Genomic DNA, 13,360 nt, shown 5'->3' with positions numbered 1-13,360 from the left:
CAGAGTTCCCAGCCCCTTACCAGGGTAGTCCTGTGGGGGATGATCTAGCCCTTTATCATTCTGTTCTCTGTCAGTATAAAGAGAAATGAAAAATGAACTTCAATCAGTATCAGAGAATGAGAATTGATTCAAAGCTTCAGAATACATCAGAAACAATCAGTATCGTGTATCTAGCCCCTTTCCCCCACTCCCCACCCCCTCGCCCCCCGGCGGGACTCTTGTAACGCGACTAGACATTTATCTTCAAGCTCTATATTTAATGAGAAGGGAAGAATTTTTGTTGTTTTTTAAGATTGTGAAAAAACTTTGAAATTTACAATAGTTTTTCTTTAAAAAGGCAATTTGGAGAAAATATTTCCCCATGCCCCAAACCGTGTTTATACTATATATTATTGAGTCATAGGGCTGGAAGGGACCTTGAGAAGTCAGCTAGTCCAGACCCTTGCACTGAGGCAGGACCAAGGGAACCTAGACCATCCCTGACAGGTATTTGTCTAACCTGTTTTTAAAAATCTCCAATGACGGGGATTCCATAACCCTCCTTGGAAGCCTATTCCAGAGCTTAACCACCCTTACAATGAGAAAGTTTTTCCTAATATCTAACCTAAATCTCCCTTGCTGCTGATTAAGGCACTACTTTTTGTCCTATCTTCAATGGGCACAGAGAACAATTAATCCCCTTTATAACAATTGATCCTCTTTAGAACAGCCCTTCAAATATTTTGAAGACTGTTATTGGATCCCCCCGTCAGTCTTTTCTCATGACTAAACAAGCCCAGTTTTTTTAACCTTTCCTCATAGGTCAGGTTTTCTAAAACTTTTATCATTTTTGTTGCTCTCCTCTGGACATTCTCCAATTTGTCCACATCTTTTCAAAAGTGTGGTGTCCAGAACTGTACAACTGGACACAGTACTCCATCTGAGGCACCACCAGTGCTGAGTAGAGCAGGACAATTGAGTCTTACATACGACACTCCTGTTAATACACCCCAGAATGACATTAGGCTTTTTTGCAACTGCATCACATTGTTGACTCATATTCAGATTGTGGTTCACTATACCCTCAGATTATTTTCGCCAACGCTACCATCTAGCCAGTTATTTCCCATTTGGTAGATGTACATTTGATTTTTCCTTTCCCAGGGTGTACTTTGTATTTGCCTTTATTGAATTTTATCTTGTTGATTTAAGGCCAATTGTCCAATTTGTCAAGGTCGTTTTGAATTCTAATCCTGTCCACCAAAGTACTTGTAATCCCTCCCATCTTGGTGCCATCTGCATATTTCATGAGCACACTCTCCACTCCATTATCCAAGTCACAAGCAAACCATTATCCAAGTGACAGCAAACCATTGATAACTACTCTTTGAGTATGGACTTTCAGCCAGTTGTGCACCCACTTTATAGTAATTTCATCTAAGACCACATGTCCCTAGTTTGCTTATGAGAATGTCATGTGTAACCGAATCAAAAGCCTTACTAAAAACATCAAGATATATCACATCTACTGCTTCCCCCCATCTGCTAGGTCAGTAACCCTATTAAAGAAGGAAATTAGGCTGGTTTGGCATGATTTGTTTTTGGCAAATCCCACTACAAACTCTTTTTTAGGTGTTCATAACTTTGCTCTAAATAAAGATTAGGATGAAATCAAATAAAGATCTCAGCTTGAAGATGTCATTTCTTTCTTCATATTTACAATGTTAGGGCCCAAATCCTTAGCACATGCTTAACTTTACTCAACAACAGGACAACTACTCAGACAAGTAAAGTTATGCATGTGCTTAAAGGCTTGAAGGATCAGGACCTCAGTATTTAACCAATTCAAGTTTACCTCAGTGAGAAGTAAAAACAATAGGCTTCCTTTCTGCTGCTTTAGTTTAGAAAGGGACTGTGTTTTTAAGAAGGTTACTTTTCATGCGCTGTTAGTTCATACATTACTAATAATAAGACACACCAGCTGTTTGGCACTTCACATTTTCACAAACATTAGCAAATTAATCCAGTCTGAGGATCAACCAGTTTAGCTATCTAACCTCTAATATACAAATACTTACAATGCTCTCAGAATACATCATTTATTTCCTTATTATGTGAGACTAAGGAAGTTGCAATCTATGACAATATAGTTATAGTATGTGTTTTAGCACCGAAATCTTAATGATACTACTCATGTCAATGACATAAGAGAGTCTGCTAAGGAATAGGGAATGTGATGCTGCTTTGTGGTTGTACCACACAAGTGAGGCAAAAGCAGTCTTGGGACCGCTTTGAATATTATTCAATGTGCAAAATCCTGTCTCATTTACCCCACAGATGCAGGAACACCTCTATGCTTTACTTCACTCTACATGTCTAGTAGCCCCACTTGCTATTCTCACCCTTAATGTGTGAGGGCCCAATCCTGATACATCTACTCCCTGGAGTAGGCTCAGGGCACAATTTTCAGAAGGGCTTAAGTCCCATTTTTAAAGGGACTTGGGATTTTAAAAACTTAATATCTGATTTAAAAAATGAATGGGAATTAGGCTCCTAAGTCATTAACGTGCTTTTGAAAATTTTACCCTCCGTGAATTCAGCGGGAGTATTTGGGTGAGCAAGGGCTGCAGAATCAAGCCCTTCCTAAGTGATGACTGTTGGCTGTCCTCTACTCAGCCTGGAAGGGTAACTCTGCACTTCTATTCCTGACTCCTTCAGCTAAAGGGACAGATTTCTTTGAGATACTAGTGTGTTTGATCCAAGCTTCCACACAGCCTCAGCAGGGATGGCTTCTGCGAGGCGCACATCAAATCAAAGGGCCGGACTTAATGCTGCTGTGATAATTACCAATGTGGACTTCTGATATAGAAATGGACCCAAATCAAAGCCCACATGCAAACACCCTCCAACTGTGAGGGAAGTTTGGGCTAACTTTGGAGTCTGCATATTATCCAGGAGATAGCATGTGTGTGGTATGAAGAGGATGCTATCTCCAAATCAGTAGGGGTTTCTAGTTCAGTGTGTACAACAGCTGTACTGCATAAAGAGATGCTAGATGAAGGCAGGAGGCTCAGTGTTTTGAAACACAGTAACTATTTTCCAGGTCAATTGTTCTCCAAAAAATTATTTGTTACATATTAATTAAAGACAGATGTTCGGATTTTTGGCCTGGCCTGTTTTTGTCTTTACGCTGTCAATCTTAGGGGTTTGACCACATGACCAAAAACTCTGCTGGAATATTACTGAAGAGCTACTCAGAACCACTCGGGGGTTGAATGGTGCAGCATCAGTGCTATTTAGACAGTTTGTAGGGACTTTGTAACATGCAGCCCTTTTGCAGTTTCATTAACCTAATTGCAACAGCCCTTCCTCATGCTACTCAAATTGTTTCAATGTGCTGAATGTATTTCACTTCCTCTTTGAGCATTTTTTCTTTCTTCAGTTTACTGGACAGGATGAGTCATACATGGCAAGCATTATTTTCCCAGCACAGTAAGCTGGACCTCATCTCTCTGCTTTTAGAAAAAGATCTGCTTTGCAGTATAAAATATGGAAATAGCTAAGGCCTCAATCCTGCAAATACGTATGCATGTAATAAGGCCCATAGACTCAGTGTGACTACTCATGCCTATGTGTTTGCAGGATCAGGGTCCAGGTAATTAACACTGTGGTTTGCCATTGCAAGTATTTGTGAAACAAGTGTGATCTAACATCTGATGTGTGTGGAGTTAATGAAGCACAGATGGGTGATTTAAGAATTGAGTGGAAGCCAAGTCTCTGAGCGCCTTGATTTTGTTACTTTGTGTCACACACTTGTTATTTTAAAACATAGCTCTTTTATTTACTACAAGTCAGAATAAAGGCTTGAAAAATAAATAAATGGGCTATTGAACAAAATGCAAAAAAGGGAAAGAGGCAGTTATTAAAAGAAAGAAAGTTTGAATTAGGTTATTTTTCTGCATTTTACATGTTGGGCATAAATTGTATCATAAATACAGGGGCTGAGATTTCAAAGCTGGTAAAGAGATTTGGACATCCAGTTCCAATCAAAATTAATGGTGCACTCAAATCCACTAGGTGGCTTCTAAATCCTCCAGTCTGAAGAAAGTAACACATGGAAAAAGAGCATTTAATTCCTCAAAATAAGCTGGGATGCCAGCAAAGGCAAATTTTGTGATACATTGACTCAGGGAAGCCACAAGTCTCCCAACTTACTCAGGATTTTTCTGCTTGGCAAGTCATTATACAGTTGTTCAGCATTGATCTGTAAAGCCCTGTAAAATTCTTGACAGTGTTTGTCTCCTTTCTTTTGTAGGTGGCTTATAAGATCTGACAACCGAATATGAAGCGATGCCTTTGGATTTCTGAACTGTACGAGAAAAAGCAGTCATTAGAACAAAGACTACAAAAGCAATGATACAGTGCTGAATTAGTTCCTACCCTACATTTACATTATGAAAGAGTGAAAATACAGAGTTATGTTTATTTTGCTAAAAGTATCTGTCAGTACATGAGCATTCTAGGATAGGAAACAAAAATAATGATTCAGACCTCAAATGTCAACATCCACAATTTGAACCAGCTGCTTAACTTAGTTTGATCAAACATTGTTTTAGCATCTGATCAACTGCAGTGTAGCCCACACAATAGGATGCTTATCATTTCCCCAGAGTTTGAGTTAGCAAGGAACCAATTTATTGTAAATACAGCATTAATAGAAATACTTTTGATGCCATTGGCTAATAAAAAGTTCTCTACTTCTAATTTAGTCTTATTAAAAATGCACATCTCAGAACTGGGACAAACATGTAAAGGGTTTTTCCACAGTTTTCTGGAGTTTGGCCAGGACATGTTCTAGCCATCATGATAGTACTAATGTGTCACTCTTTGTGTTCATCCTGTCTTCCTATCCATGTTGCTACAGAGGAAGAGATGGCCTTCTCCATGGTCTGACAAAGTGCTGAACAGTAGTAAACCTTACAGTGAGAGTGAAAATGTTGCACCTAACCTTAGCTGAAATCATTTAGACATGAGTGCATTTGCAAAGTGTTCAAAAATTTATCTGGCAAATCAATATAAAAGCATTACACTTAGGATCAGTACGGTAGAGAGAGATAACATTACACTTAGGATTGATTTCTTATCTAGAGGAATGCCTTCGTACGCTCCTTACTCAGGCAAAATTCCCACTGAAGCCCTGGGAGGCCAGTAGTGTAAGGTGTGCAAGATGGAGCATAATATGTACAAGTTTTGGAAATGAAAAAGAGAACAAATGTACACGAGCTCAGGGGAAAGTGATCAGTTTCAGCATGAGTGTAAGAGTGGCATCCAGCTTTCATAACGTCAGGACTTAAATTTACTGTGAATCCTAAATGAATGAGCCTTTTTTTAACTGTTTACATCTCACATCATCTAAGTCAGGCCTCTTCTCCTAACTATGCAGATAGAATGGTTTGGATTCTGGTCTGGACAGACACCATCTTACACTGCAATAACTCCACTCATTTCAGTGATGACAGATCGAATTGAAACTGATGCCAAACAGGATCCAGCCTATTATTTTGAACTCTAAGGGTATATCTACACTACCCGCAAGATCAGCGGGCAGCGATCAATCCAGCAGGGATCGATTTATCGCCTCTAGTCTAGACGTGATAAATTGACCCCCGAGCACTCTCCCATCGACTCCTGTACTCCAGCTCGGCGAGAGGCACAGGCAGAATCAACGGGGGAGTGGTAGCAGTCGACTCACCGTAGTGAAGACACCGCGGTGAGTCGATCTAAGTACATTGACCTCAGCTACGTTATTCATATAGCTGAAGTTGCGTAACTTAGATCGATCCCCCCAGTGTAGACCAGGCCTAAAAGTCTGATTCACCATTGCCCTCTGCATCTTGCATACAGAGCAAGTGCAAACTATTACCATTCTGATGTGCTGGCATTTTATACCCATGTTGCACTCGCTTTGTACTGGCATAAATAATTTTGTACCCCAAAGCAGGGACCACTTTGAAAAGGTTGGCTTTGCTGGCTTTACTGCCTCAGGCCTGATCTGTATTCCAATTTGCCCCAGTTTAACTAAGGGTGCATTTTTAAATCAGTTTTGTTAAACCCTGGTCTGGACACACTTAAATCAATTTAAACCTGGCTCGTATTAATTTAGCACGGGGATTTGCTTTAAAAACACTCCTTTCATTAAATTGGTGCAACCTTGTAATAACGACAAGGTGATACCAGTCAGCTCTGTGTTCTTGGGGAATCAGGGCGCAGTATCCAGCCTGTCTGACTCATGAAACACACACCCCCCCACCCACACCAGCCTCTGCTTGAACCAAAACCAATCAGAGAAAAGACTTGCAGAGAGCAGTGAAGGGTGTTGGGAGACACAGCTAGACCCCTCCTGACAAGGGTGACAAGAACAAAGGCAACTCCCCATGCCTCATCTGCATGAAAGATGGGACAGGGTGGCATCTCCATTAGCATACAGAATGGAGAACAGAGCACTGCACTGAACTCTGGGACCAGAAAAGTAGGGAAGCACTGCATCATGGGGGATCCATGCTCCAGATGTTAATGAACCTACACCTGCACACACCCAGCTCAGTAGTTATCAGACCAATTCTAGTAATGAATCCTTGATTGATATCCAAAATACTGAAGCAGCCTAATTGCATTGTGAGCTCCCTGGTAAGAAACACCACCCATAGCCAAAAGTGATCAGCTCCTATTGTCTAGCCTAAAGAAAACCCTTGAGTCACCAGTTTATCCATAAACAAATCTAGTGTTCTCCCTTGGATCATTGTTGTTTCTCTACAAAAACCCCTACCTATGTTCAAGTAAATGTTCTGATGCATGGACCTAAACTCTGTATCAGTTCCACTGGGATTTCATCTTCTCCTGACTGATCGTGCTGGGGGCTCTGCCTGTCTCCAGCACTCGGGACCCTGAGCTACCACCATCACCTGGGAACCCCGACCAATTCAAGCTTCATGGAGTGGGTGAGATCCCTCTATCCCCCTCTCTCTCTGTTTTCTTTTCTACCTCAGGTTTTCTATATATGACTTTTGTAACCTTTAATAATGTAACTGTTATGTTGGTTTAGGCTCTCCTTGTGTAGTTATCACTATTATGCAATAACTAACTTTTATGGTTAAGCTGGTTGCCTCTCTCTCTCTCTCTCTCTGAACTTTACTCTTTTGTGTTTTTAGCTTCCCCATTTACTCTGCAGCAACGCTTCTTTTACCTCAGCTAAAGATCCCTGTAGTGCCCCAAAATCCTGTGGGGTTTGCTCATCCAGTGGGTTACTACCAGTACAATTGTGATGTGAAAGTGGGGATAGGGACGTGCTGAACCTGTGACATACGAGGGTAGCAGCTTGGAAGTGCTGCTCGACCCAGACAACTGCATCCAGGGGCACATGAGGGCGGCAGCCTGGAAGTGCTGTTCGACCCAGCCTGCCCAGGCGTACTCTATTCCGGTGTGGTAGCTTTGGCACATAGGGGTGACAGCTTGAAAGTGCTGCTTGACGCAGCCCACTGAGTCCAGGGGCATATAAGGGGTCAGCTTGAAAGTGCTGATTGACCCGGTCCACTCAGATTTGCTCTGTTAGTGTGTGTGTTCATCCAGTTCTAGAGCTGGAGGAACCCAGCCCTGGGGGACCTAGGTCCTGCAGGATAGCTCCATTGGGAGGGGAGTTGCAGAAGGGAGAAGTAGCGCTCCATATGAAAACACACGTGACACAAGCAGTACATAGATAGAATTACAGAACCCCACCCCCACAGAAGAGTAACCCTAATAAATGAGCATACCCCAAAGTACCCCAGGGCAAACCTGGTAACAAAGGCCTCAGTTCCTCATGATCTCCATTTCCCAGATAATATTTTCCTACCACACAGAGATGTGGTAAGGAGAGATTCATTAATAGCTGTGAGGCTCTCAAATACTACAGTGATGAGTGCACATTTTGTAGATAATAAGAAAGCAAAGGGGCAACCATTCAGAGGTTTTGGGATTTGTCTTCTAGGTTGGCATGGGCAGCTTCACCAGTTGGTGTCCTAACCTAGATGCAGGATAGCCAGAAAATAAAGCTACATCCAGAAATACTGCAGGTATATCCAGTCACTTACCTTTTCTGCTTCTTTATTGGTGAGAATTTGGGGATAAACTCTGTTTAGCTGAAGAATAATTTTATCAGCCAGGTGCTCACTCAGTCTGCCATTGCTCGTGAGAAAGTACATGTCCTGCCTCAGCCGATCACAGTAAGACTGATCTATGAACCAAAGAGCACACACAAAGAACCACTGTTATTTGACAGCAAAACTATCCGTAAGTTCCACAAATTGCCTCTTTCGTGATGAAGGTAGCACATGTAAACCAACTTTGTTTCATAGTCCTAAAGTTTAAAGCCAGAAAGGACCACCAGATCATTTAGTCTGACCTCCTGCACATCACAGGCCACCAACCCGCTCAGCACCTGCACATGAAACCCAACAGCTGAAAGTAGACGAAAATATCAAAGACCACTGGAGACTAGATTATTATGTGCCACAGGCAGAGAACAGCAGGGACCAAGGTGCAGCCGTGTTCAAAGCTCCATAATGGCAGGGGAATTATTAATAGCATAACTAATTAATAGGAGTGCTTCCCAAACTTTTGCAAGCTAAGCCGGCTTTCAAGAAAATACAATCAATTGTTGCCTCCCTTCAACCTCACCATATGCTCCATATGTTGTCAAGGGACCATCCATCTGCAATTATACATCTTCTGCACCTCCTCCACCTCTTTCCCCTCAGCAAATCCTTTGCACTCATCCTCCCTCTCCTAGGGGAATGCACTTCATACTTTGGGAAATGCTGACCTAAGATATTTATATGCTACCAAGGCATTAATGGATGTATCAAATATCACCATTGCATTCACTTGTCAGAAAGATGTAACATTGCTGAAGGGATGGGGCAGAAAATACATTTCCTAACTTTTATAAATATTAAATCAAGTTGTAATTTTTTAAACTATTTTAAAAACTCATGATTTAATAAAAAATCTTCTTTTTCTCACAGTGATACCCACTATCACTTAGAATGGTAAAAGGGCACGTCGCTGAAATATGGCACATATATTATTCCCTTCTTCCCCTGCTGGAAATGCAGCCGTCCTGCTTAAGGCAACTGTACACAATAGTTTAGGGCAGGAAAGGAAGACGTCTACCATAGCCAGTCAGAACTGCTGGGGGAATTTAGTTAGATTGAATGAAGGAATCCTGCAGTCCTGACTCTGTGCTGACACACAGGCAAAGTTCCCATTGACTTACTGCCAGTTTTGTCTGAACAAGACTTGGCACAAGGTATATTCCCAAAACTGAAATGCAGCCAGGGCATTAGGAATAACATCTCTGCTAAAGTACAGGGAGTTCTTCATAGCTTTTATGTGACATACCAGGGTACAATCCAGACAAATGAGCAGCGGTGTCACACCCTGCCCTGCACCCTTTGGTGCCTCACTATGCTTTGCTGTAGTATCTTCCAATGGGTGACTCACCAGCAGCCTTCCAGCATGCAAGCCACACCCTGAGTGTTTGTGTGTCAGCCACACTTGGGTTACACTCTGGCTCTCACCAGCCTGGGTTATACCACGAGGTGACCCCAACATACCCCCAGTCTTAGAATTTGCTCCAGAAGTGTCCTGTACTTCCCAGCCCTCTCCTGGGCAGTACAAAATATTTTAAGTCTGTTATTCCTTAAAGGGAATAATATGCATCTTTACACTTCATTTGGGAAAAGAGGAACTTCCAGTAGCAATAAATCCCTCCAATGAAAGTGCATAAAATACAGGTAGAAAATATATAGAACTTCAAAATAAAATGTGTCATGTAAATTAAGTCCTTTGTAATCTTCAGCAAATTCAAGATTCCTGGTTTCCTGCATTGTTGTAGGCATCACTTCCAATTTTCCAGTAACCGCTTTTGCAGGAGCTTTCTCTTTAGAGCACAACATTCAACTAAAAATATTTTGTATTGCTCTATGGCTATTTGTGTCCCAAATTTTCAAATACAGATCCATGCAGAGTTCACAAATTATTGTTCCTTAGCTAGACGTTGAAAGAGGTGTTTATTCAGAACCATATTTGAAGTAGATGGTAAAAATGCATGGTTCTATTACTGTCTTCTACATACTTAAGCGTTCGTTCTAGACATCAGATCTGACTAGTGTAGGAAAAGAAACATGTAGAATATCCCAGGGTACATAGGTATGATTAAACTATATGAACAGGTTTTGTTGGTATTTTGGGCTACTAGACAGTACGTGATCCTGCCTAGCCTCTGTGCTTCACTAGCTAGACATGGTGAACTAAATGATGACGGGACAGCCTGAGCACAGAACCTTCACGTGCTACTCTCAGTATAAATGCAGCCCCTGACATTTACGTATCAGAGGTTTAGTATTACATTTCCTTTTCTACAGCTGTGCAGCATTGAAAATGAACAGGAAAGGCTTCATTAAAACCTCCCAGAGTAACCATAATACAGTAAGAGGGGCAGTCACTCCTACTAAAATAAAAACATTGTCTATTGATATTGGAGAGGGCTTGCAATTTCATAGACACAATTGGATTTCAGTTAGACTGTTACTATTTATCCATTATAGTAAACAGTTTTACAAACCCTGTATCTTTTCCATGTGTTTCTAATTCTTACTTTCCAAATTACGTGCTTAAACAGTGTGTATTGAGCTCTTAGGACCAACTGCTACCCTGACTCAAATGCCATGAAACTCCCTTTTGTTTCAAAGCAGCTTCATGGTACATGAGTCAGAGCAGAAATTGGACTTTCCCCTCTTCATACCTTCAGACCAGCTCAGCCTAATGCATGCCAGGCTCAATCTGAATCAGAGAGGCATTGGCAGTGTGGGTGTAGAAATGCTGACTCTCCATGCAAATACCCCAGCCCTACATAGATGACTCAGAATCTAAGAGATTTCATCACAGCATGCAGGACTTCTTCGGATGAGACAGCCATGTTCCCTGCTCTGCCTGTGTGGACACAAAACTCTGTCCCCCTCCTATCCAACCAGACAATTGATTACAGACTCTGAGTTGAAGCCTGAGTGTCACACCTTGCATGAGTTCTTCCATAGCAGACCATAATACAGGAATTAAAACAGGGGAGTTATAAACACCTGAACAATTAGGGCACCTCAAGACTCAGGTAAATTTATATGAATGCAAGTGCTAAAAGCACCACCAGGAACTGCTAGAACAAATGTGCAAGGCCAAATAAAAATGTAAGAGGTGAAAACACCAGCTGACTTTCCCCTCCATTTTTTTTTTTTTGCCGCCCTCCTAGTTTTTCCTATCTGCCATACAGACAACATTCCACAGTGCATTAACAGCAGTTATACTGGTCAAAGTGAGGTTACATCAACTGAAGTTTACATTTAAGTTAAGAGCACATTCTGCGCAGACTGGAATGCTCCCTGCAACCACAGCCCTTGACAGTTATATGGTCACCAAGAAATCGCCACCCCTCCTCGGGAGCTTTATGCTGACATTTGAAAATCCCGCATTTCATGAAGAGTGGATTATATTGTCTGGTGTAAACATCTAGGTTCTCAGGGATGGCTCTGCTTTCTTCCTCTCTACGCCAAAGCCGGCAGGAGAGAAGGTTTCAGACAGTGATTCTAGTTTCCCTTGTCTGAGAGTTCAGGCCTCCCACTGGATACTGCTGAATTGTTCCTCCCAGGGATTAAGTTGTTCCCTGGCTCAAAGACAGTTACTTATGAGGAGCAATTATTTTGTTTTTTGCCTGTGGAATGTACCCAATAGCTTCAGAATTTGGATTTGGGTAAATAGCCAAAATATCTTAAAGGGATTCTCGTCAATTAATAGAGATAGTAGCGAGGTACTATCAGATAGCACACCTGAGCCCTTCATGGGTTCTTCTCTCCCCTGTTGCTGTGTGAAAGGTCCACACAAACCACAGGAGGAAATGTTTCCACTCAGGTCCCCCCTATTCCAGGGCTGCAGAATCCATTGTGCTTCAGCAACTCAATTTACTTCTTTTATTTTTAAATTATGGGCTGGATCTTGGGGTCTTGCTGAGGAGCATTAAATGTAAATCTGGAGGGTACATATGCACACTTTAAGGTGGCTTTCAGCAACAATGTGATACACTGCTCCTGAGGCTGCCTTGTAAATGTCTGATTCTGCAGTCTCCTCTAATCTCGCCAATAGCCCCAGTGAGTTCTGGGAACCCCACCACCTTTTCTCTAAAGCAGTGGCTCTCAACCTTTTCAGATGACTGTACCCCTTTCAGGAGTCTGATTTATCTTGCATACCCCCAAGTTTGACATAACTTAAAAACTACTTGCTTACACAATCAGACATAAAAAACCAAAAGTGTCACAGCACATTATTACTGAAAAATTGCTTACTTTCTCATTTTTACTATATGATTATAAAATAAATCAATTGGAATATAAAAATTGTACTTACATTTCAGTGTATAGTATATAGAGCAGTATAAACAAGTCATTGCATGAAATTTTAGTTGATACTGACTTTGCTAGTGCTTTTTCTGTAGCCTGTTGTAAAACTAGGCACATATCTAGGTGAGTTGATGTACCCTCTGGAAGACCTCTTCTACCCCCAGGTGTATGTGTACCCCTGGCTGAGACTCATTATGCCAGCCACAAGAAAAAGGCTAGCGGAGCCATTGTAGTGGCTTCTAAATGCCACCTATATTCTATCCACATGGCTAGCTAAGCTGGCTTTATTCTGGAAAACTGGCACAAAGCAAACCTAAGGCACTGTGGTGTGATAATCATCCATTTTTTAATGGCAGTCATGGGACCTCAGTTATTTATTTTAAATCTAAGCCCATGTGCAATGTGCAAATGAAGTTTTAAAATCATAAGAGGTTGAGAATCACAGAATCATAGATCTGGAAGGGACCTCGAGAGGTCATCTAGTCCAGTCCCCTGCACTCAAGGCAGGACTAAGTATTATCTACATAGACCATCCCTGACAGGTGTTTGTCCAACCTGCTCTTAAAGATCCCCAATGACGGAGATTCCACAACCTCCCTTGGCAATTTATTCCAGTGCTTAACCACTCTGACAGTTAGGAATTTTTTCCTAATGTCCAACCTACACCGCCCTTGTTGCAATTTAAGCCCATTGCTTCTTGTCCTATCCTCAGAGGTTAAGAAGAACAATTTTTCTCCCTCCTCCTTGTAACAACCTTTTATGTACTTGAAAACTATTATCATGTCCCCTTTCAGTCTTCTCCTCTCCAGACTAAACAAACCCAATTTCTTCAATCTTCCCTCATAGGTCATGTTTTCTAGATCTTTAATCATTTTTGTTGCTCTTCTCTGGACTTTCGC

At 41.6% G+C, this 13,360-nt stretch overlaps 1 protein-coding gene across 3 annotated transcripts in view; it reads right to left on the bottom strand.

The window, feature by feature from the left end:
* The window catches only part of CARD19 (caspase recruitment domain family member 19), a 49,323-nt gene that overhangs the window by 16,594 nt on the left and 19,369 nt on the right, over positions 1-13,360 (bottom strand). For all 3 annotated transcript variants that reach the window (XM_074957795.1, XM_074957797.1, XM_074957796.1), the window contains exons 2-3: positions 8,106-8,248; positions 4,195-4,348 (exon numbers count right to left, since the gene is read on the bottom strand). In XM_074957795.1, the coding sequence (XP_074813896.1) occupies positions 4,195-4,348; positions 8,106-8,248 (297 nt within the window). The remainder of the gene's footprint in view (positions 1-4,194; positions 4,349-8,105; positions 8,249-13,360) is intronic.

This window comes from Natator depressus, chromosome 7 (assembly GCF_965152275.1).
Source record: "Natator depressus isolate rNatDep1 chromosome 7, rNatDep2.hap1, whole genome shotgun sequence".
In the NCBI taxonomy this organism is placed as follows: domain Eukaryota; kingdom Metazoa; phylum Chordata; order Testudines; family Cheloniidae; genus Natator; species Natator depressus.
Note: the sequence above shows the minus strand (reverse complement) of the source record. Positions and strands in the feature narration are given on the sequence as shown.